The following is a 25,365-nucleotide window of genomic DNA, read 5'->3' on the forward strand; positions in this document are numbered from 1 at the left end:
TCTCTTTTCTCTTTCTCTCTCTTTCTCTTTCTTTTTTCTCTTTTCTCTTTCTTTCTCTTTCTTTTTTCTCTTTTCTCTTTCTTTCTCGTTTCTCTTTCTCTTTTCTCTTTCTCTTTCTTTCTCGTTTCTCTTTCTCTTTCTTTCTCGTTTCTCTTTCTTTCTCGTTTCTCTTTCTTTCTCGTTTCTCTTTCTTTCTCGTTTCTCTTTCTTTCTCGTTTCTCTTTCTTTCTCGTTTCTCTTTCTTTCTCGTTTCTCTTTCTTTCTCGTTTCTCTTTCTTTCTCGTTTCTCTTTCTCTTTCTTTCTCGTTTCTCTTTCTTTCTCGTTTCTCTTTCTTTCTCGTTTCTCTTTCTTTCTCGTTTCTCGTTTCTCTTTCTTTCTCGTTTCTCGTTTCTCTTTCTCTTTCTTTCTCGTTTCTCGTTTCTCTTTCTCTTTCTTTCTCGTTTCTCTTTCTCTTTCTCTTTCTTTCTCGTTTCTCTTTCTCTTTCTTTCTCGTTTCTCTTTCTCTTTCTTTCTCGTTTCTCTTTCTCTTTCTTTCTCGTTTCTCTTTCTCTTTCTTTCTCGTTTCTCTTTCTTTCTCGTTTCTCTTTCTTTCTCGTTTCTCTTTCTTTCTCGTTTCTCTTTCTTTCTCGTTTCTCTTTCTTTCTCGTTTCTCTTTCTTTCTCGTTTCTCGTTTCTCTTTCTTTCTCGTTTCTCGTTTCTCTTTCTTTCTCGTTTCTCGTTTCTCTTTCTTTCTCGTTTCTCGTTTCTCTTTCTTTCTCGTTTCTCGTTTCTCTTTCTCTCTCTTTCTCTTTTCTCTTTCTCTCTCTTTCTCTTTCTTTTTTCTCTTTTCTCTTTCTTTCTCTTTTCTCTTTCTCTTTCTTTCTCGTTTCTCTTTCTCTTTCTTTCTCGTTTCTCTTTCTTTCTCGTTTCTCTTTCTTTCTCGTTTCTCTTTCTTTCTCGTTTCTCTTTCTCTTTCTTTCTCGTTTCTCTTTCTTTCTCGTTTCTCTTTCTCTTTCTTTCTCGTTTCTCTTTCTCTTTCTTTCTCGTTTCTCTTTCTTTCTCGTTTCTCTTTCTTTCTCGTTTCTCTTTCTCTTTCTTTCTCGTTTCTCTTTCTTTCTCGTTTCTCTTTCTCTCTCTTTCTCTTTTCTCTTTCTCTCTCTTTCTCTTTCTTTTTTCTCTTTTCTCTTTCTTTCTCTTTTCTCTTTCTCTTTCTTTCTCGTTTCTCTTTCTTTCTTTCTCTTTTCTCTTTCTCTTTCTTTCTCGTTTCTCTTTCTCTTTCTTTCTCGTTTCTCTTTCTTTCTCGTTTCTCTTTCTTTCTCGTTTCTCTTTCTTTCTCGTTTCTCTTTCTCTTTCTTTCTCGTTTCTCTTTCTTTCTCGTTTCTCGTTTCTCTTTCTTTCTCGTTTCTCGTTTCTCTTTCTTTCTCGTTTCTCTTTCTCTTTCTTTCTCGTTTCTCTTTCTTTCTCGTTTCTCTTTCTTTCTCGTTTCTCTTTCTTTCTCGTTTCTCTTTCTTTCTCGTTTCTCTTTCTTTCTCGTTTCTCTTTCTTTCTCGTTTCTCTTTCTTTCTCGTTTCTCTTTCTTTCTCGTTTCTCTTTCTTTCTCGTTTCTCTTTCTCTTTCTTTCTCGTTTCTCTTTCTCTTTCTTTCTCGTTTCTCTTTCTCTTTCTTTCTCGTTTCTCGTTTCTCTTTCTCTTTCTTTCTCGTTTCTCGTTTCTCTTTCTTTCTCGTTTCTCTTTCTCTTTCTTTCTCGTTTCTCTTTCTCTTTCTTTCTCGTTTCTCTTTCTCTTTCTTTCTCGTTTCTCTTTCTTTCTCGTTTCTCGTTTCTCTTTCTTTCTCGTTTCTCGTTTCTCTTTCTCTTTCTCTCTCTTTCTCTTTTCTCTTTCTCTCTCTTTCTCTTTCTTTTTTCTCTTTTCTCTTTCTTTCTCTTTCTTTTTTCTCTTTTCTCTTTCTTTCTCGTTTCTCTTTCTCTTTCTTTCTCGTTTCTCTTTCTCTTTCTTTCTCGTTTCTCTTTCTTTCTCGTTTCTCTTTCTTTCTCGTTTCTCTTTCTTTCTCGTTTCTCTTTCTTTCTCGTTTCTCTTTCTTTCTCGTTTCTCTTTCTTTCTCGTTTCTCTTTCTTTCTCGTTTCTCTTTCTTTCTCGTTTCTCTTTCTTTCTCGTTTCTCTTTCTTTCTCGTTTCTCTTTCTTTCTCGTTTCTCTTTCTCTTTCTTTCTCGTTTCTCTTTCTCTTTCTTTCTCGTTTCTCTTTCTCTTTCTTTCTCGTTTCTCTTTCTCTTTCTTTCTCGTTTCTCTTTCTCTTTCTTTCTCGTTTCTCTTTCTCTTTCTTTCTCGTTTCTCTTTCTTTCTCGTTTCTCTTTCTTTCTCGTTTCTCTTTCTTTCTCGTTTCTCTTTCTTTCTCGTTTCTCTTTCTTTCTCGTTTCTCTTTCTTTCTCGTTTCTCTTTCTTTCTCGTTTCTCGTTTCTCGTTTCTCTTTCTCTTTCTCTTTCTCTTTCTTTCTCGTTTCTCGTTTCTCTTTCTTTCTCGTTTCTCTTTCTCTTTCTTTCTCGTTTCTCTTTCTCTTTCTTTCTCGTTTCTCGTTTCTCTTTCTCTTTCTCTTTCTTTCTCGTTTCTCGTTTCTCTTTCTTTCTCGTTTCTCTTTCTCTTTCTTTCTCGTTTCTCTTTCTCTTTCTTTCTCGTTTCTCTTTCTCTTTCTTTCTCGTTTCTCTTTCTTTCTCGTTTCTCGTTTCTCTTTCTTTCTCGTTTCTCGTTTCTCTTTCTTTCTCGTTTCTCGTTTCTCTTTCTTTCTCGTTTCTCGTTTCTCTTTCTCTTTCTCTCTCTTTCTCTTTTCTCTTTCTCTCTCTTTCTCTTTCTTTTTTCTCTTTTCTCTTTCTTTCTCTTTTCTCTTTCTCTTTCTTTCTCGTTTCTCTTTCTCTTTCTTTCTCGTTTCTCTTTCTTTCTCGTTTCTCTTTCTTTCTCGTTTCTCTTTCTCTTTCTTTCTCGTTTCTCTTTCTCTTTCTTTCTCGTTTCTCTTTCTCTTTCTTTCTCGTTTCTCTTTCTCTTTCTTTCTCGTTTCTCTTTCTTTCTCGTTTCTCGTTTCTCTTTCTTTCTCGTTTCTCGTTTCTCTTTCTCTTTCTCTCTCTTTCTCTTTTCTCTTTCTCTCTCTTTCTCTTTCTTTTTTCTCTTTTCTCTTTCTTTCTCTTTCTTTTTTCTCTTTTCTCTTTCTTTCTCGTTTCTCTTTCTCTTTCTTTCTCGTTTCTCTTTCTCTTTCTTTCTCGTTTCTCTTTCTTTCTCGTTTCTCTTTCTTTCTCGTTTCTCTTTCTTTCTCGTTTCTCTTTCTTTCTCGTTTCTCTTTCTTTCTCGTTTCTCTTTCTTTCTCGTTTCTCTTTCTTTCTCGTTTCTCTTTCTTTCTCGTTTCTCTTTCTTTCTCGTTTCTCTTTCTCTTTCTTTCTCGTTTCTCTTTCTCTTTCTTTCTCGTTTCTCTTTCTCTTTCTTTCTCGTTTCTCTTTCTCTTTCTTTCTCGTTTCTCTTTCTCTTTCTTTCTCGTTTCTCTTTCTCTTTCTTTCTCGTTTCTCTTTCTCTTTCTTTCTCGTTTCTCTTTCTCTTTCTTTCTCGTTTCTCTTTCTCTTTCTTTCTCGTTTCTTTCTTTCTCGTTTCTCTTTCTTTCTCGTTTCTCTTTCTTTCTCGTTTCTCTTTCTTTCTCGTTTCTCGTTTCTCTTTCTTTCTCGTTTCTCGTTTCTCTTTCTTTCTCGTTTCTCGTTTCTCTTTCTCTTTCTTTCTCGTTTCTCGTTTCTCTTTCTCTTTCTCTTTCTTTCTCGTTTCTCGTTTCTCTTTCTTTCTCGTTTCTCTTTCTCTTTCTTTCTCGTTTCTCTTTCTCTTTCTTTCTCGTTTCTCTTTCTTTCTCGTTTCTCGTTTCTCTTTCTTTCTCGTTTCTCGTTTCTCTTTCTTTCTCGTTTCTCGTTTCTCTTTCTTTCTCGTTTCTCGTTTCTCTTTCTTTCTCGTTTCTCGTTTCTCTTTCTCTTTCTCTCTCTTTCTCTTTTCTCTTTCTCTCTCTTTCTCTTTCTTTTTTCTCTTTTCTCTTTCTTTCTCTTTTCTCTTTCTCTTTCTTTCTCGTTTCTCTTTCTCTTTCTTTCTCGTTTCTCTTTCTTTCTCGTTTCTCTTTCTTTCTCGTTTCTCTTTCTCTTTCTTTCTCGTTTCTCTTTCTCTTTCTTTCTCGTTTCTCTTTCTCTTTCTTTCTCGTTTCTCTTTCTCTTTCTTTCTCGTTTCTCTTTCTTTCTCGTTTCTCGTTTCTCTTTCTTTCTCGTTTCTCGTTTCTCTTTCTTTCTCGTTTCTCTTTCTCTTTCTCTTTCTCTCTCTTTCTCTTTTCTCTTTCTCTCTCTTTCTCTTTCTTTTTTCTCTTTTCTCTTTCTTTCTCTTTTCTCTTTCTCTTTCTTTCTCGTTTCTCTTTCTCTTTCTTTCTCGTTTCTCTTTCTTTCTCGTTTCTCTTTCTTTCTCGTTTCTCTTTCTCTTTCTTTCTCGTTTCTCTTTCTCTTTCTTTCTCGTTTCTCTTTCTCTTTCTTTCTCGTTTCTCTTTCTCTTTCTTTCTCGTTTCTCTTTCTTTCTCGTTTCTCGTTTCTCTTTCTTTCTCGTTTCTCGTTTCTCTTTCTTTCTCGTTTCTCTTTCTCTTTCTCTTTCTCTCTCTTTCTCTTTTCTCTTTCTCTCTCTTTCTCTTTCTTTTTTCTCTTTTCTCTTTCTTTCTCTTTTCTCTTTCTCTTTCTTTCTCGTTTCTCTTTCTCTTTCTTTCTCGTTTCTCTTTCTTTCTCGTTTCTCTTTCTTTCTCGTTTCTCTTTCTTTCTCGTTTCTCTTTCTTTCTCGTTTCTCTTTCTTTCTCGTTTCTCTTTCTTTCTCGTTTCTCTTTCTCTTTTCTCGTTTCTCTTTCTCTTTCTCTTTCTTTCTCGTTTCTCGTTTCTCTTTCTCTTTCTTTCTCGTTTCTCTTTCTCTTTCTCTTTCTCGTTTCTCTTTCTCTTTCTTTCTCGTTTCTCTTTCTCTTTCTTTCTCGTTTCTCCTTTTTTTTTTTTTTTTTTTTTTTTTTTTTTTTTCTTTCTTTCAGAACATCAAATTAATCTTCAGCTAATCATTAAGTGCAAAATACAAAAGTGACAGTGCAGTAAATAATCATCCAACAATGTAATCTTCACGCACCATAAAGGTGCCACAGTACTTAAAGTGACATTGCAATATATAAATAAACTGCTCAATCAGAAAAGGTTCATAGATGAAGGTGCTTGTGTGAAGAAAGGTAGAATCCAATAAATCCAGATCATATACATCTTCCACCATCCGTAGTGCGCCAGTGGTTTGCCCCAGCCCCTCACCCCAGATAAAGATCTTCATGATCCAAGCAATGAATTCCTACACCTGGAATCATACAAATGAGATTTCCACGGATAACAGTGATATCCAAGCACACAACACGGGAGTAAAACAGCCGACGCGTTTCGCACTATAAATTAGTGCTTAATCATGGCTATGATTAAGCACTAATTTATAGTGCGAAACGCGTCGGCTGTTTTACTCCTGTGCTGTGTGCTGTGACTTGTCCTTTTTTTCCTTTTTTTTAAATAAAGACAACCATCAAGGTTTTTTGGAGTGCGGCTGTCCATATTTTCTTTTTCCATTTATTTCAGTAGAGGAGACGGTACAACTGTGCAAGACTGTAGGGAAGGCCGGGGGTCAGGTTTAGTATGGAAGAATCTATCTGATGACAGGTCCACTTGCCAGTCATTCCATTATTGGAGATACACCTTTCCTCTGAAAGGCAATCTGTAGAAGCCGTATAGAAAAGTCAACAAACTTTATCGGTGTGTAAATGTGTCAGAACACTGTGCACTCTCACTGTGTGTGTCTATGGGGTCAGCTGTGTTTCCTTATTACAGGAGGATTAACATGGTAACAAATCCTCCTTTCACTAGTCTACCTCTCTCCATACCACACGTAATCCAGAGCATGGCGATAAAATAATGGGAGGCGGAATAAAATGAGGAATAATTTTGATTGCGCTAATGCGTTTTTGTAGCCTCTTAGGAGGGGGGTGCACCAGATTCATGGATAGGATGACGCCTCTTTACTCCATTATAAAGGATTTGGAGGATAGAAATTGACATTATTCTTTTCTGTTTTAACCACTTGCTCTCCGGGGCCATTTTTTACAGAATTTTGTTTGCTAGAAAATGAGTTGTAGAGGTCCTAAGTAAATGAAATGGTGCTGCAATTTTTTATTTTTTTGTCACGTGATTTTTACTTTGTCGTTTAATCAAATGCAGTTTTTTATCATATATATATATATTTTTTTTTTTTTACTAAAATTAATTTTAATTCTTGCAATATAATACCCATTTCTTTCTTTATTTTTTGGTAAAATATTAACTACTTTACCCCCCTTCATGACCAGGCTATTTTTCGCAATGCGGCACTGCGTTACTTTGACAATTGCACGGTCATGCGACACTGTACCTTAACACAACCCCCCCCCCCCCCCAAATAGAGCTTTATTTTTGTGGTATTTGATCATCTCTACATTTTATTTTTTTTGCGCTATAAACCAAAAAAGACCAACAATTTAAAAAAAAAATTTTTTTACTTTCTGCTCTAAAACATTTCCAATAAAAATAGTTGTAAACATGGAATTTCTTCATAAATTTAGGCCAATATGTATTCTGCTACATATTTTTGGTATATGTGCGTATTTATTGGTTTCCTTAATAGTTATAGCAGGGCTCAAAATTTCAAGTCCTGAGCTACTAACCAGGCCTCAAGAGTTACTCGCCACCAGTTGCCCCACCTAATTCATACACTGCCCTGCGCCTAATTGCACCCGTAAACACGCCCTCGTAGATTATCTCATGGAATGACAATGTTTTATGCAGAATCAAGTTACAAAATTAAATATTACCAACAACAACTTAAACAAAATGGGACAGGGCACTGGGGGCAGACCAGAGGGACAGGGCACTGGGGGCAGACCAGAGGGACAGGGCACTGGGGGCAGACCAGAGGGACAGGGCACTAGAACTGGGTCTCTTCCCCATTCTCTTGCTGTCTCCTCTGCAACTCCCATCCATCCTCTCTCTCTCTCTCCTATTCATCTCATCAGGAGCCTGTGTGTGCGGCTCCACGCTTGTATGTCCCCACTTTCCCCTTTTATTCAGGCTGGCAGAGAGGAGAGGAGCTGCAGCACAGCGGGAGGGAGTACAATCCAGCGCTGAGATCCACACAACTGCACAGCCATTGACACCATAGCACAGCGCACACTGACAGCACACATTGAGACCAGTCTGTTCACAGTGCTCAGGCTAAACTGTTGGACACTTACATAGAGCACAAGGAGAAGAAAACGGCACAAACTAGAAGGCTGCCGCTCTCATGTCAGGGCAACTTTCAGTGAGCGCTGCACCGGAGTGGTAATTTTTGCAATCCTCCACCTCACTCATTACTTTCTGCTCTCCAGCTACATTGGTCGGGGCCCGGGGGAGGGGGGCAGGCTCAGAGAGGTCATACTGTTAGGTCCCATGGCTTAATGAGGATTGTAAGTAGAGCACCTGTGTACTGCTCTGCCTGTGCGCGGCTCAACAGACTACTTTTCCCGAGCATGCACCTTTCCTCTTCGGCCGCCAATCTCATCGGGACTCTAAGTGTAGGCACAGATTGGAGGGAGATTGGTCATGCAGCCCTGTCATCACTCGCCCCCAGATTAAATCCACTCGCCAAATGCTAGTAGGCGAGTGGAAATTTTGAGGGCTGGTTATAGCATCTACAAACCATGGGATATATACTGGGATTTGTATTACTAGTAATGACGATGATCAGCGACTTATGAGATTGCAATATTGCGGTGAACATTCTGACACAACGGACACTTTTTGAGAACCTGTGACACTAATATCAGTGCTACAAATATGCACTGTCACAATAACATTGGCTGGGAAGAGGTTAAAGTGATTGTAAAGCCTCTTGTCGATTTTTTTTTTTTTTTTTTTTTTTTTTTTAATAAAAGCACTTTATACACTTACCTGCTCTGTGCAGTTGGTTTTGCACAGGGCAGCCCAGATCCTGCTCTTCTTGGGTCCCTCTTCTGTGCTCCCGGCCCCTCCCTCCTGCCAGGTTCCTCCACAGCAAGCAGCTTTCTATGGGGGCAGCCGAGCCGCAACTCCATGTATCTATTTAGACACAGAGCTGCGGTTCAGCCCCGCCCCCTCTCTCTCCTCATTGGCTAACTGACTGATAGCAGTGGGAGCCAATGGCAATGCTGCTTTGTCTCAGCCAATCGGGAGGGAGAGTCCTGGATGGCCAAGGCACTCGTGGACATCGCTGGATCGAGATGGGGCTCAGGTAAGTTTTTAGGGGGGGTGAGGGGGGCTGCTGTGCACACAAAAGGCTTTTGATCTTAATGCGTTAAAGGGTCACTAAAGGAAATTTTTTTATTTTAGCTAAATAGCTTCCTTTACCTTACTGCAGTACTGGTTTCATGTCCTCATTGTTCGTTTTTGCTTTGAAGTAGCTGTAATTCTGCTGTGATCTCCACACTTCCTGGTTGCCTGTTTCCTTATAACCATCATACTGGGAGATTTCTCACGGTGGTCTAAGCTGTCATTACTGTGTGTCTAAAACTCCTCAGAACCAATCAGATTCATTTTAAAAACAAAACACTGCCCTGGATTTGTTTGTTTTTGTTCTGTGAGTCTTCCCGACTCACCTCTCACCCGGAACTTCATGTATGTACCTTTTTAAAGTCGAAAGTGAAACTAGAGGCACATTATATGATAGATTAAATTTCAATTTTTAATCATTTTTAAAAGGAATCGGTTAACTTTGGTGTCTCTATACCCAATAAACAGTCATTTCAGCAAAAAAAAATGTTTTTCCTTTAGTGACCCTTTAAGATAAAAAGCCTTCTGTGTGCCTAGCCAGTGTTTGTGTAAACAATGTGATGGTTTCACTAAGGTAATAGATTTTATGCCCTGCTTTGCGGGAAGAATATCCATTACTTCCCCTGCTGACAAGACGGGGCTCTGCCTTGTTTACATAGGCAGCACTTTGTCCTGTGTAAATTCCAGACGATCACGTGGTGTCAGCCGTAATCCATTGGCCGGCACCCACTGATCGACATCTGTGTTTTAATTGCAGCACAGCCGGGTCGCTGGTACTGCCAGATCACGTACCTAGTATGCGATCTGGCACAGCAGAGCGGCCTTGCCGCTTTATATTTCTTATACGGTCAGCAAGCAGTTCACCACTAGCTCTGCTGGGCCATTTTTGTGTGCTAGAAAATTGATTAGAACACTCGAATATTATATATTTTCTGAAAGCGGAGGTCCTGGGGAATAAAATAGTGGCTATTCCATTTTAAATTTGTTTTCACAATTGTTAATCAAATGCAATTTTTCAGGAAAAAATATATCAAAATTTGAGTTCATGCAATATAATGCCCAATTTTGTTTGATAAAATATTGAAGTTATGTAAATACCAAGCAGTCATCAGTGGGATTATTGATGTGTAATGGGTCTGTAATAGCTGTGATCTCTAGCAGTTTCATGGAACATGGCCCCGGGCTCTGATAGTTTGACGCCACTCTTTAACAACTCCTGTAGCGCAGTCTACTTTTTTTTTTTTTTTTTTGTAGCAATAAATATTGCATGCGGCACTGTGGTGGTATCAAGAGCCGCACTTCTGGCCCCATATACATTTTTATACGTTGACAACCACTGCTTTAAGGTGATCATTGTCGAGTTAATTGTGAATGATGACGCTAGAATTGTTGCTCACTCATTCGCATCTGTGTGTATTTTTTTATTACCATATACTTATTTTATTGTATTTACCCTTTTAAGTTATCGTTATTTTTGCCATCGCACAAAGCCTTAGACCCGGTTCACACAGGGGCGGCACGACTTTGGGGGCGACTCGGCAAGGTAATCTCAAGACAACTTCAGAGGCGACAATGCAAGTCGCCCCCAAGGTCGTACAAGAACACCTTGAGTCGCTCCTATTAGAATGGTTCCATTGAACAGATCGGAACGCGACTTGTCAGGCGGCTGAGTCACCTGACGAGTCGCCCCTGTGTGAACCGGCTCTAACAAGCCCCATTGTGATAGCTTTGGGCAGGTGACAGGTCCTCTTTGTACATAGTCCATATTCCCATCACACACGTTCCTGGAATGAGCTCTCAAGGTACCGCGTGCTGTTCTTATCAACTGTATGCAATGCAGGCAGATCAGAGCTGTCCTGAAAACCTCACAGCACCCTGCGTCAGTTCACCACTCCAGAGTCCTCAGCCCTGATTTAAATAGTGGGCTGGCTCTAGGGAGGGGTTATTCAAATATAAAAATGTCTTGATGAGCCTCCATGATTGACAGAACTACTACCCAATGGATGAAAGGGGTGGGCCAGGGACAGTCAGGCTGGGGAGGAAAGCGCTAGATGATTCTGGATGTCCTCCAGCCAGGAAATGAAGTGGGCTGTATCTGTAATATAAATGGCTTTTATTACAATTTTAGCATGTTAATGAGGGGAGGGGGAGGAACCAAGTAAGCGAAATAAAGGCATTTTTAAAATAAAAAAAACATGTTCTACTTACCTGCTCTGTGTAATAGTTTTACACAGAGCAGCCCCGATCCTCATCTTTTTGGGTCCCCCGCCGGTGCTCATGGGGGCACCACCCCTTGCCGAGTGCACCCAGAGCAAGCAGCAAGAAGCTTGCTCTGGGGGCATCCAAGCAGGCTCGCTCCTGAGCCACTGCTCTGCATGTCCATTCAAACACAGAGCTGCGGTTTGGCCCCGCCCCTCTCTCATCATTGACTTACCTGCTGTGATCACAGCAGCGGGAGCCAATGGCTCTTGCTGCTGTCTCAGCCAATGAGAAGCGAGAGTCCCCAGGGAGCCGAGGCTCTCGTGCACATCGCTGGATTGCAATGGTGCTCTGGTAAGTATAAGAGGGGCTGGGGGTGAGCTGCACACAGAAGATTTTTTTTTTTTTTTTTACCTTGATGCATAGAATGCCTTCAGGTAAATAAAATAAAATAAATTCTGCATTTAGAACCACTTTAAGCTTCAGATGAAAGTTAATGCAGCAAGTCGCACAATGAAGCCTTAAATGTAGGAGATACTGAGACTTATTTTCTGTTGTCCAGGTTGATTGAAGAGAATAAGAAGCACCAGCAGCTGATCGTGGATATCTGCTCCGAGAAGGACAATCTAAGAGAAGACCTGAAGAAACGAGGAGAGACTGAGATACTTCATCTGAACTCCATCAAACAGGTGACAGTCACAGCTAAATTCCAGGCTGATATAAAAGACACAAATTAAGGAGAAATTTGGCCAAAGCTTGTGTGGTTGGGCTTCTCCTATGGATCACAGGAGGGCAGTTCGTTCTGCACTCCTGTAAACCATTTCAGCCGGCTGCAGGCTAAAGACCGCTGTCAGCTGATGTCACTCAGCCAGTCCAGGCTTGGTCCAACCATATGATCGGGATCCACCCATATGATCGAGATCCACCCAGATGCCTGGACCTGCACCTGCCTCAGCCTCTCGGCTATCCGCCGAGAACCTGAGCCAGCCGCTCACTCCTCCTCCACAGCCCAGTGCTCCAGTGAGTGCTGGAGGAGAGAGCAGAGATCCACTCACAGTCCTGGCTCTCTGCTCAGAGCGGAGGGGACAGCTGAGCGATCAGCAGTGTTTGATCTCTCGGTTCTCACTGTAGAGGCGGCGGGGGACAGATGCTGCATCCACCTAGGTGTGTATAAATGTTTGTTTTTCAAATCCAAAACGTATCTTTTAATGCAGCTCTGTACTCAATACTTGTTCATTAAATTTCTTTTTTAATAAAAGCAGTACAAGTACCTGAATTTAACTTATCGTATCGGCCTCTTCCAGTCCCTGTACAGCAGAGCTTAGACTGGGAGACAGAAGCAGCACAAGAAGCCAATCAGTTGTAGTGCAGTAGGAATATGCTGAGAGGAGCATAATGGAGAGATGAGCTCATCGGTTTGCTGCTTCTCCTTAGGCCCCGTACACACGACCGAGTTTCTCGGCAGAATTCAGCCAGAAACTCGGTCGGAGCTGGATTCTGCCGAGAAACTCGGTCGTGTGTACACTTTTCAGCGAGGAAGCCGACGAGGAACTCGTCGGGCCGAAAAGAGAACATGTTTTCTATTTCCTCATTGTTCAATGAGGAAAGTCGGCCCGCCGAGCTCCTCGGCGGCTTCCACACTGAACTCGATGTGTTTGGCACGTCGAGTTCCTCGGTCGTGTGTACGGGGGCCTTAGACTGTCCAATCGCATCACAGGCAGGAAAAGAGAAAATACCTTTTAGGCCTGGCTCGCACCTATGCAGGTTGCGGTTTATGCGTTTTCCAGGTGTGCTTTTTCTCAAATGTTTTTGACACGTTTTTGATGCATTTTTGAATTGTATTGCATTTTTTTTAGGAGGTGTTGTCTTGCGGGAGAAAATAGCAGAAATGTAAGCATTGCGTTTTTGGTGCGTTTCCATTAAAATATATGGAACCAAAAATGCAACTTGTTGCGGCCAAACATGTCCCTGATGCTCCTCCCCCCCCCCCCAAAACGCATTAATAGAAAACGCACAGATGTAGACATGACCTGTAGGAAACCATGGTAAATGGACTGTAGTGCGTTTCTGCAAAACTAAACAAGCACTATAAAATGCATAGGTGTGAACCAGGCCTTAAAGGGGTTGTCAAGGTTCCTGTTTTTTAATCTTAATGCATCCTATGCATTAAGGGGAAAAAACATCTGTCAATTACCCGCCCCCCCCCCCCTCCCCATTTTACTTACCTGAGTTCTGGAAAGTCCTGCGTCGCGAACACGCTCGATCTTTGCTCGGATCTTAATTGGATAGATTGATAGCGCAGCCATTGGCTCGTACAGCTATGTACGCCGAGTGTACAACACGGAGGCACACCCGCAAGGTAGCCCCCTTGGGAGAGAGCTTCCCAGAGGGGGTTAGCTTTTGTGTGGAGGAGCCAAGAGAGCCGCCGAGGGACCCCAAAAGAGGAGGATCGGGGCCACTCTGTGCAAAACTAACTGCACAGTGGATGTAAGTATGATATGTTTGTTTAAAAAAATTTAAACTGAACCTTTACAATCACTTTAGGCGTTACTGAACTGCAGCAGAGACAAATCCAAGTCAGGGGAGGAAGTTGGGACACTAAATGTCATATAACTTTGTACACACCTCGGTCTCCAAGAAGGATTTCAATAGATTTGCATAGGAGGTTTATAGCTCTGCATCTACATGTGTACAGTGGAGGGTGTTTACATTGTTCAGCATGGCGTCTACTCCAATGAAGACAATTTATTATTTTTTGTTTTTTTCTCTCCAGCATTCGCTCTAAATTATACAGCAGTTATTGTACTTCTGAATAGATTGCTTAAAGAGGACCCACCCTGCCCTACAAAAAACAACAATAATATATAATACAGCGCGCAATAACAAGTACACTTGCCTATGTCCATGCTGCTTTTCTTTCCTTTTTGTGCCTATTTCAGAATACTAATAGATGCAGCCGGCACTCGCTTCCGAGACGCGTGCATTTTTTTTTTTTTTTACAAAGAAGAAATGCAACCTGTAGTCCTCCACGCTCACACTTTTCAGCACTCAGTGGGCCTTAAAAGAAAAGAATGGGGTTCGTGTTTTTTTTTTTTTTCTTCTAAACCATACTTACCTAGGTGGATGCTGCATGTCCCCCATCCCTCCGCCGGCGTGAACACCGCCAATCGCTTGGTTCTCAGGGCTCCTCGAACAGAGTTGGTGACAGTCAGCAGCTCTCTGCTTTGCCCCTCCTGCACTCACTGGAGTGCTGGGGTGTGGAGGGTGCAGAAGCGTCCAGCTCAGGCTTTCAGAGACCCTGAGCCACGTACCTGTCCAATCATGTAAGGGGATCCCATCTTCATTGTTGCGATCTTGCCTCAGCCTTGACTGGCTCTGTAACTTCAGCCGACAGCGTGCTTCAGCCCGCTGTATGCTGAAAACGGGTCACAGGAGTGCAGAACAAACTGCAATCCTATGGTCCATAGAAGTACAGCCAAACTAGCTTTTGGCTGTACTTCTCCTTTAATCCTAGCAAAAGCAGTGTGCACATGAGAAATGTGGAAAATATATTCCTGACTAGTTTAAAAAAATGCGCTGTACCTAACCACATGGTGGTCCGGTACTATGCAATTTGGCATGTGAGAACCTGCGCATTTGCAGATTAGTGGGGGTGTCATTACCATTTATAGGCACTGCCACTCATTTCTGTGAGCGCTAGGAAAGCGCAGATCACACTCCTGCCCTGCTGACAGATGGGCTGTGCAGCTGCTGCTTCCAAATTGACATGAATGGGACTTCCTGCACATGCAGCTTGGCGTGCAATCCTGCCCACTCTGGTTGTGCTGGAATGATGGACTTCTGTGCCCATGCGCGTGATGACGTCATTCCCTGTACAGCCCGGCAGAAGACCGAGCACCCGACAGTACCCGAGGAGAAGACGACAGCGCCTGGCGAGGGATTAACAGCCACATTGTTGGAATGGGGAGTTTAGTATTTTTGGGAGTTTAGTTCTGCTTTAATGCCGCATACACACCATCACTTTATGTGATGGAAAAAAAAAACGACATTTTCTGTGAAGTAAAAAATGACGTTTTTGAAACTTCAATTTTCAAAGACGAAGTTGCCTACACACCATCGTTTTTCTCACAATGTTCTAGCAAAGCGAGGTTACGTTCACCACGTTTTTCCATTGAAGCTCACTTCATAAGTAGCTTCTGGGCATGCGCGGGTGAAAAAACGTTGTTTAAAACGACGTTTTTTGCTACACACGGTCAATTTCTGTGAAGTAAAAAATGACGTTTTGAAAAACGACACATAAAATTGAAGCATGCTTCAATTTTTTTTTGTTGTTTTTCACAAGACCTAAAACGACGTTTTCCCCCACACACGGTCATTTAAAGTGACGTTTTTAAAAACGTCATTTTTTTTTCATCACATAAAGTGATGGTGTGTACGTGGCATAAGGGTTGCAGAAGCTGCTTTTATCTTTCCCAATATGGTGCTTGTGCTAAAAAAAAATGGCCCCTCCACTCCAGTAGTCTCATTATTTTGTGGTTGAACTTTTTCTTTTGACAGGGGGGAAAATAAGCACACAAATTACAAAATAGTAAAAAGTAAAAGGAAAAACATAAATGGAAAGCACATAGAAATTAAACTAAACTACGCAAAAATAATAGTAGATGTTTTTTTTTTTTTTTTACAACAAATTTTCATTAAGCAGCAAATAAGCAAAATTTTGCATCAAAACGGCGCACCGTTCATTGCTATTTGTGAGCCTTCATCGTTATTCTGTCTGGACCGCTTAATATTAAGAGCGACTCAAGTCTAGAGGTCTGAAGTGCATTGCAAGGGTTAAAGACTGAATTATTGTCATTTACAACCTGAGGAAAGTCCATTCTGTGTTTAACCCTTGTGTGATTTCCTTCTCTGTGGTTTGCTGTTACGTGCTCTCTGCAGCGCATATTATTGGTTTTATGTACAAGGAGTGTCGGTGGTTAGAATCTGCAGAATGAACTTTGTGTTAGCTTAAGGACAACTAGTGCTCTTAGCCTTCCAACATCAAATTAAAAGATGTGTTGCTAGTTGCTACAGGGACACAGTTCATTGTTTTAGAAATGGTACACAAGGCTCGTGTCTTGTAGTCAAACACGGCTTCATGGTAAAATAGCAATTAATCCAAGCATTGTTAAAGTGGTTGTAAAGGCTGAAGGTTCTTTACCTTTTATGCATTGTATGCATGAAGCTTAAAAACCTGTGTGCACAGTTCCCCCCCCCCCCCCCCCCGATCATGATTTAGAAATGTGCACGAGAGCCTGGGCTCTCCCGTGTCTCTTCCTCCTTATTGGTTGAGACAGCAGCTGAAGCCATTGGCTCCTGCTAATGTCAATCGCAGCCAATGAAGGGAGAGGCTGAGGGGAGGGAGCAAGCCTGCTTGGGTGCCTCCCTTAGCAAGCTGCTTGCTGTGGGGGCACTAGGCAGAAGGGAGGAGCCAGGAGCGCCGGCTGGTAAGTATAACAACATGTTTTTGTAAGTGTTTTAAACAAAAAGACAAGCTTTTAAAGCGGTTGTATACCCGCAAACAATAAAAACAAAAAAACCTGTAAGGCAAAGGTATAATGAGCTAGTATGCACTGCATAGTGTTTAAAGGGGTTGCATCCTATGTATTAAAGTGAAAAAACTTCTGTCAGTGACTGCCCCGCCCCCTGTTTTACTTACCTGAGCCCCGTTGTTCTCTCGGGGGAGACGTGCTCTCCCTCTCTGCATGGGGTCCCGGCTCTTGATTGGATAGATAGAGTGATAGCAGCGCAGCCGTTGGCTCCCGCTGCTGTCAATCAAATCCAATGACGCAGGTGCCGGGGGTGGGGCCGAGCCTGGCATTCGTGCCGATGGAAGCAAATGCTGGACCCGGGAACGTGCCCGCACGGTTACCCCCTGGAGAGCGCTTCTCCTAGGGGGTTATCTGATGCGAGGAAGAGCCGCGAGCACCGCCGGGGGACCCCAGAAGAGGATGTTTGGGTCCACTTTGTGCAAAACGAGCTACACAGTGGAGGTAAGTATATGACCTGTTTGTTATTTTAAAAAAAAAAATACACAAAGCCTTAGGCCCCTATCACACGGTTGGGCCATTCAGTTTTTTTTGGCGGACCTGAATGGCCGTTCCATGCATCTCTATGGAGCGTCTGATGTCAGCGGTGACATATCCGCTCAAATTAGACGGATGGCGATACGTCACCACCAGTCCATGGTGGATCGGATCGGGTGAGATATTATGAAAACGAACATGCTGTCCGTTTTTGTCCGATCTCTCCATAGAAGTCAGCGGCACTGGACAAGCCCCTCCCCGCTCAGTGAGCAGAGAGGGACTTGTCATCCGCCAGCTCAGCAGAGATCAGCGGAGAGACCTCCCCCTGAGCTGGCGCACCGCTGCAAGCGCATCCGTCCCCGTGTGGAAGGGCCCTTACAATCACTTTAACTAAAATGTCCCAATTTTGGACAACATGTTCTGCAAAGCAAAAAAATATCAAATTTTGCTGATCTTTACCGCTGAGACAATCCTGTTCAGCAGCTACAATGGATGCATTTCTTATCTTCCCTGTCAGGTTTATGGAATGGTAAATGAAAGGAAATCTCACCAAGGGATGACTCCACAAGATGCTATCTGTCCAGAATAAAATGAACGTTTGGACTGGTTAGTTTAACCCAGAATGTATGTTTTGTAAAGGACTGTAGATGCAATTTGGGCTGTGTATATTTGTAGTCAGTTTTGTGAGCAGTGACTGTTGTGGTTGATGAGAATACCAGTGTTCAGAGTTTCAGGGAGGTGACGTCTGCAAGGAACGTCACATGTGATGACTTTCACGTGTAAACCTCTGTGGAATGCGAGGCAGCAGGAACACGCCTGTCAGCGGCACTCGCCCCGTGGCATGACAACACCTGATGAGTGATAAGCTAATAGTATTTAGACTTGTTCTGTAATATTGAAGATGTTTTGGAACTTCCCAAAGCCGCTTCTTCAGCTGAAATGAGGTCAGGACTACGCAGTCTCCCTACACCCTGGGGACACGGGACGTTCTTTGGAGGACAGCGGGGTGCGCGTTTTTGGACAGAAAGAACTATTGTTTTGCAGGAGGCGTAAAAGAGATCAAACTGGAACAGCCATCTCAGATTTTGTTGAAGGCCCCCTGATCTGTCTTCATATAATATTTCAACATCTCTACCCTGGAAATTTCCAGTTCTGAAGAGTGTAAGGAACATATAAATCCAATGGAAATAAGATCTCGCGCCAATATAAAATAAATAAAGTGAAAAATTAACTAAAAATGTAAATATATAACCAAGCTGCACTCTGTGAAATTACATAAATGCAATTTTAAACAGTGGAGTGAAATATAGAGGCGCTAGGTAGTAGTGTATGAACACTAAAAAATATTATGCATACATGCCTAAATATAAATGAGTGAATATGAAATAAAAGAATAAGTATAAATCAATATATAGTGACCATATATAACAAAATTTGCCACAATAATTGTTAGAACAATCAATAAATAATATTGCACAATATAAAGTGAAAAATGTGCCAAGAAATACATTGAAATAAAATAAAGTCCATATATGTATGAATGATGAATCTTCAATAATATAGACAGAAGATCTTCCACCTTCACCAAGATATAGAAAGACCACCAAAAGTGCTCATGGATGGCACCTTACCGCAAATAATGGACCACTTTAACTAAAAAGAGGTCAATTAGGCAGATTGGAGATAATTTCCCAGGCTTAGATCCCTCAGTCTCACAGTCTTGATAGAGCAACACTCCACGCCACATGAGGTATTAAAACAAGAGAAGGAAAAATCGCCATAGAATAATATTGTTTTTATTGTATAAAACAGAAGAACAAACGCCAAATGGCCTCTTACTTGATGGGGGGCCTAGCCCCGGCACTGAGGTTGAAGGCGTGGGTATTATGGGGAGATGAGATGGAGTCCTATCGCCGGCATAAAACATGCAGAGCCGCAATCGCGTGGTTGGCGTGCGTTCCACCCTCCAAGGTTGGAGAACCAGCAGGACCAGGAAGTGGGTGGGTCGAGCGTGACCTGTAAGCCTGGGGTGGGAGGTGTGAAAGGCATGGAGCCACGCTGTTCTAGTGGTATAATTCCAGCCTTGGTGTAAGAGGCCAATACATGGGTGTCAATCTTTCTATTCACATGGCTGAAGTTGTGGATTGTTGTCCTATCTCTGGGGTAGAGACGTTCCTGCAGTCTCTCTTGATATGTTTTGTTTTATGGCCCATCTCTGGACTCTGCCTTATCAAAATCTCTAAAGCCTCGTACACACGATCGGATATCTGATGGAATCTAATCCGACGGATTTTTTTCGTCGGATATCCGATGAAGCTGACTTTCATCAGTCTTGCCTACACACCATCAGTCAAAAATCTGACCGTGACAAAACGCGGTGACGTAAAAAACACTACGACGTTCTGAGAAAAATTAAGTTCTATGCTTCCGAGCATACGTCGTACGTCGACTTGATTCTGAGCATGCGTGGATTTTTGACCGATGGACTTCCACACAGACTATCGTTGTTTTTTTTTATCCATAGGAACATTTTTTTAAACATGTTCTATTTTTTTTTACCGATTGGGAAAACAAACCCGATGGGTCCCACACACGATCGGTTTGTCCGATGAAAACGGTCCATCGGTTTGTTTTCATCGGACGAACAGATCGTGTGTACAGGGCTTAAGTTTAAATCTGAAAATGAGGTCTCCAGTATGGACACAGTATTCTAAATAAGGTCTTGCTAAATATATAAAGCAGGGGTGTTCAAACTTTTTTGAAAGAGGGCCAGATTTGATGAGGTGAACGTGCATGAGGGCCGACTATTTTGCCTGACATTCTTGGAACCATGAAAATTTGGTCTAAGTGTGTTCGTCCGAGCACTAATACACTGCCCAACATGAATGCAGCTCTATCATTGCAATGAATGAAGCCTTACCATTGCCATGCCTTACCATTGCCAGAAATGCAGCACCCCCATTTCCAGAAATGCAAACTCACCATTGCCATCAGTACAGCCTGATTGATGCCCACTACAACCTCAGATGGGAGGGGGCAGGACCTGCGGCAACAGATTACATACAGGAGAATCTTTTTTTTTTTTTCTCTCTGCTGCCTCTTTCATATAAAGTCCCACCTCCTATGATGGACAGAACAGTCATCCAATGACGGCGCAGGAAACAAGACTTCCATTTACAGAGGCCTCCGTGCAAACAGGAAATTCACCTGTATGTATAGCACTCGTCCTGCCTCTGTCCTGTCCACTCCAAGGCAACCAACATGTATACCTTTGGTAGCCCCAGGCGCCTGGGGATTCGTTGGGGGCCACAAAAAATATACATGTCCAAATTACCAGACGGGCCATTCAAAACCAGAACGCGGGCTGCGATTGGCTCGCGGGCAGGACTTTGGACATGCCTGATATAGAGGAATCAGGATCTCCCCCTGCTTGTGATTCCTCCTAGTGATAACTAAAGATCTATACAGAGGAATCCAGAAATCCTTCCTGTTTCTGAGGATCTCTTAAATTAAAAATAAAGATCTGTATTGGAGAATCAGGACCTCCTTCTTCCTGATGGTGATCCCTCTAGTGATAACTATAGCTCTAATGTAGAGCAGGGGTGTCACTCAATTTCATAGTGGGCGGCACCAGCATTATGGTTGACCTCCAATGGGCCGTTTATAGAATAGATGTCCAGAACACCCCACTCCACCTTACATCAGATGTCAAAAGCCCCATAGTACTTATGGCTTTGGGGCACGGTGCAACTTCCCCCAATTTTTCCAATGAAGCAGGTCTGAGTGATGTTGTGTTGGGGTCACGCAATCCGTTGTGTAACCTACAGTTAAAGATACAAATTTGTCCTCCTATTACATCATTTGTTAATGTTCCATTAATAAGCAGTTAAAGCCAATCGGAATATAATATCCCGGCAGGGGTATTTCCTCTATCCACCTTGTTGGCATAGGTTGAGAAATCTGTGAACTACAGAAAAACCCATCTCCCAATGCCAAGGCCCAAATGCAAAAGTTTGGGCATTTAGGGCTAGCCTTAGGAGAAAACGTCGCTCAGTCCTAGCTTTCTATTGGACAGCATGGATTTCTTTATTTTTTTTATCAGTAAGAAATACTAGACTGGACTGCTTCTGTCTGCCGGGCCAATGGCACAAGAAACAATTACCAGTTCTAAATCTGACACCTCAGAAAGCGGGCAGATGCCCCCTCACCCTTCATTCTCGGGGACACATCCGCCTGTGTATCAATGGCTAGACATATATTGCATCAGAACTGCAACTTGCATTTGGATTGGTGTCATGCAGCTGTAAAAGGAGACATTGCACGTGTGCGCCTCACATATTCAGAATTGTCACTTGCAGCTGCAGAGATTGTGCACTGAAACTCTGCATTCCTTGCTTGTTAAAAGCAGAATTAACGTGCGGGCACACAATAATAATGATTATAGTGAGTGACGCGCTGGAGACTCGCCCAGTTCTGCTGGTAATTTCATTTACAATCAAAGCTTACTATGCTGGGACTTGGTCTATAAATAGTACGTGACACACGATGGTGGGGTAATAACGAGGCCAAGAGTTATAAAATGACTTCCTGATATTGCAGCATGTGAGGCGGTCACCTGTGCTGCTTTGCTGAGTCCTAGCCAGACTTTCTTTTCTTCCTTGATTTAATTTCTATTCCATAGGATTATTTCATATTTACCTTTTTAAAGTTGGTGATGGGGCTCGAGGCTCCTTTCCACATATTTATCACGTGAAGCCTAAAGAGGTTTTAAAGCTGAACTACAGGTCTGATCTTTACTGTATACTTGGATTTGTTCAGGTTGGCACAATCTAAGTGTGCATATTTCATACCTGAGGGCCACTTGGGAAGCTGGCAATCGCTGTAGTAGTTTGTGCTAATTGGTTACTACAGTGGTAGCCGTGCTCTTCCGAGACGTGTGCCTAGCGGAAGAAAAAACTTTTTGTGGACAGGGTAACCCCAGTCTCAAAAAACAATACCAGACTTTATTGGCTCAGCATAGATGACGTATAGTTATAAAAAGTAATAAATGTATTTACTTATGTTAAAAGCATATACAATTTTACAGATACAAAAACAAAAAACATCAAGTCAAAACAAATTGCCCCCTAGTGACCTGAAATATAATTAGGGTCTTGTATTGGAAAACTGACTGTAAGTGTAAATATTTACTTAAATCCCATGTAAATAGATGGCATAATCAAAATACTTTGGTTTATACACTTTCAGTTGTAGGGGTCAACGCGTTTCACCAGAATATCGCTTCTTCGGGACCCAGGATACTAAGTGGAAATCACTGGATGAAGATAATGGCATATTAATATTATGTGGAATCCAAATAGGGCTAGAAAGACCAACATGCCCAATAGAGAAGTATGTAGATAAGAATCTTATTGGCACATGTGCATCATGGCAGTTGGCTTGGCGAGTCTGAGAGCAGCTTAATCATTTTGAGCCCTGGCGTTTTTAATGCCTAGATGGATGTCCATTCATTTGACTCATCTTATGGAGACCATTTTTCCCTGCTGGGTCTACGATTACATTCTTGGGCCATCTATGTTTTAGCCCATACAGGGCAGTATTCTAACATACTGACCCCAAATGCACTTCCAAGGCGACCACTGCCTTGCTAAAGAAGCCGAGGGTAAAGGTGATGGACTGGCCAAGCATGTCTCCAGACCTAAACCGTATTGAGCATCTGTGGGACATCCTCAAACATAAGGTGGAAGAGCGCAAGGTCTCTAACATCCACCATCTATGTGATGTCATCATGGAGGAGTTTAAGAGGACTCCAGTGACAACCTGTCACAAGCTCTAGTGAACTCCATGCCCAAGAGGGTTGAGGCGGTGCTATAAAATAATGGTGGCCACACAAAATATTGACACTTTGGGCCCAATTTGGACATTTTCTCTTAGGGGTGTACACACTTTTGTTGCCAGCGGTTTAGACATTAATTGCTGTGTGTTGTTGTTTTGAGGGGACGGCAAATTTACACTGTTATACAAGCTGTACACTCACTACTTTACATTGTAGCAAAGTGTCATTTCTTTAGTGTTGTCACATGAAAATATTTACAAAAATGTAAGGGGTGTACTCACTTTTGTTAGATACTGTATATACTCGCCTCTATGCTGCAGCACTGATGGGATACTGCAGCTGTCCTACTTCAGACTGAAGACTGGGAACTAAGCGATTGCATGACCGATGATTGCTTGGCTCCCGGTCTGAGTGGAGAGCTGTGAATGTCAGTCATTGCTCTCCGCTCTATTCTTCCAGCACTCACTGGAGTATCGGGCAGGTGAGAGGGTGGGCACAGCTGACTCCGGTTCTTTCAGGATCTTTCCACAGCCAGAAATGGCTCTGCCACGTCGGCTGACAGCGGGCTTTAGCCTAATTTCAGCTGATTCTGGGTCACAGGAGGGCAAAAGTAAATGTAAGTGCACTCCTGTGACCCGCAAGAGAAGCATGGCCAGAAAGATGGCATTCTCCTCCATGACCCACAAGAGTGTTAAATATACTTTCATTTGAGAAAGGAACTGTAAAGCACAATCGCTGTGCAATCTTTTACGCAGGAAGCATCCTGCATATGTACTGAGCAGATATGGCTTCCCCCATTTGCCTTTTTTAGTTATAGTGCAGTAGCACACTACGATCAAATGATTTGCATTAAGCTCATCACATTATATACTATGTGTATATATAATAAAATGATTAGAAAGTGGATGAGCACAGAATGCGTTCCGGAGGGAGAAGTCGCTGGAATGTGCAGCCTGGTCTTTTATTTAGGTCAGCTTTTGTTGGTGACACACCTTCTACTGTTATAGTGCAATTGGAGACATTTCAAAGCCGAGCAAAGATCAAAGTCACTATAGACACAGAAATCTAGGCAATGAGCATGAGGGTTCACCCAGCCGGAAACACAGCCTGCATTGTCCCACGGAAATGTGACGGGAAGTGGGGAGCCGAGAAACCTCCTTTTGCTTCTACCTGTCAGACCCACCAGCGGCCAGTTGGGTATCTGGGTTGTATTTATAAGGCTTTGTTCACATATATGCAAATTGGATAAGTTTTGAACTGCATCCAATCCGCGTGATATGTGAATCAAGCCGGATTTTCTATGGCCTTGGTTAACGCATGTGCAGTGTAGCGGCAGTGCGAATTCACGGCAAATGTAAAAAGCGTCCTGGAGTGTGGTTTACATGCCAACACCAGGCTTATTGCCTGCTATGGGAATGCATCTGAATCGCACATCGAATCGGTTTTGAACACAAGTTTGATCCCAAAAAAACCCCCCACAGTTTTGGATTTTGAGGGAAACCCCCACAGCAAATTGTAAAAAAAAAATTGTGTGGGGGTCCCACCAAAATCCTAACCAGACACTTATCCTAACATGCAGTCTGGCAGGCAAGAAAAGGTGGGGGGGGGGGGCAAGAGCCCCCGCCTTCCTATATAATACCAGGCCATATGCCCACAACATGGGGGAGGGGTTGCTTTAGGGCGGGGGTAGCACCTTGTTCCCATGTTTTTGAGAACAAGGGCCTCTTCCCCCACAACCCTGGCCGGTGGTTGGGGGTGTCTGCAGGCAGGGGGCTTATCAGAATCTGGATGCCACCTTTAACCATGGTGCCCCTGGAACACGGCAACCTCCTTATGTTCATATACACCTCTACTCAGTCACCAAAAGTGTCAAAAAGAATAAAAAACACAGATACAGTTTGACAATTCTTTTATTAAAAAATAAATAAAATAAATGTCCACCTGTATAGATCCATCGCCGATCATGATGCCCGCCAACCCGAGAAAAGAAAAGCTCCGGTTGCACTGAAGCAGTTCTTGAATAGCTAAGGGGCAGGGTGACCTGGTGAAGCTGAATAGTGCATGCTGGGTTGGTGCCACCAGGTGAGATCGCAGGGTGGCCCTGCGGACGGATTAATTGAAGTACTGTTCTTAAAAAAGGAAGTGTCTCTCTCCTATCTGAACTGTTATCACTTCTATTTACTATGAGCATTTCTATTCAAGGGTGTCAATGAAAACAGTTGTATTTCATTGCATCTCTGAACATTTAAAAAGGACTCATTTGAGGTGTGTCTGGACTTGTTGGCTCCAAGTCAATTACCCCAATAACCCTTCCAATGACTAATTTCTATCACTATTGCCTAACCCTTTAAATAGTTGTAAAAGTGTCAGGAAAAATGGTTGTACTTCCTTCCTTCCTTCCTTCCTTCCTTCCTTCCTTCCTTCCTTCCTTCCTTCCTTCCTTTCTTCCTTTCTTCCTTTCTTCCTTTCTTCCTTTCTTCCTTTCTTCCTTTCTTCCTTTCTTCCTTTCTTCCTTTCTTTCTTTCTTTCTTTCTTTCTTTCTTTCTTCCTTTCTTCCTTTCTTCCTTTCTTCCTTTCTTCCTTTCTTTCTTTCTTTCTTTCTTTCTTTTTTTTTTATAATGTATTATCATTTTATTATGTAAAAAGTGCTTCTAAAACTGAATAGTGCAAAATATTACATTACAAATAAAATACAAAGCATAACCACTCTAGAAATTCAGTGCCAAATTGTGACAAAGTGACCTTTCATAAATTTCAGTAATTCATTATAAATCGGCCCCAAAGAAAAAAGGAATCCAGATGTTCATATGAACAAGCTGATCATGTGCAATCCTAACATGAAACCTTTACCATCCCGTTTGGGCACTCTCACCTTTTGGGGTTTGACCCTCACTACAATATAAATATAAGG

At 42.2% G+C, this 25,365-nt stretch overlaps 1 protein-coding gene across 2 annotated transcripts in view; it reads left to right on the forward strand.

The window, feature by feature from the left end:
- CCDC186 (coiled-coil domain containing 186) overlaps positions 1–25,365 on the forward strand; it is a 114,198-nt gene that overhangs the window by 18,388 nt on the left and 70,445 nt on the right. For both annotated transcript variants that reach the window (XM_040361568.1, XM_040361569.1), the window contains exon 3: positions 11,116–11,242. In XM_040361568.1, coding sequence (XP_040217502.1) covers positions 11,116–11,242 — 127 coding nt within the window. The remainder of the gene's footprint in view (positions 1–11,115; positions 11,243–25,365) is intronic.

The sequence above is a fragment of the Rana temporaria genome, chromosome 8, assembly GCF_905171775.1.
Source record: "Rana temporaria chromosome 8, aRanTem1.1, whole genome shotgun sequence".
Taxonomy (NCBI): Eukaryota; Metazoa; Chordata; class Amphibia; order Anura; family Ranidae; genus Rana; species Rana temporaria.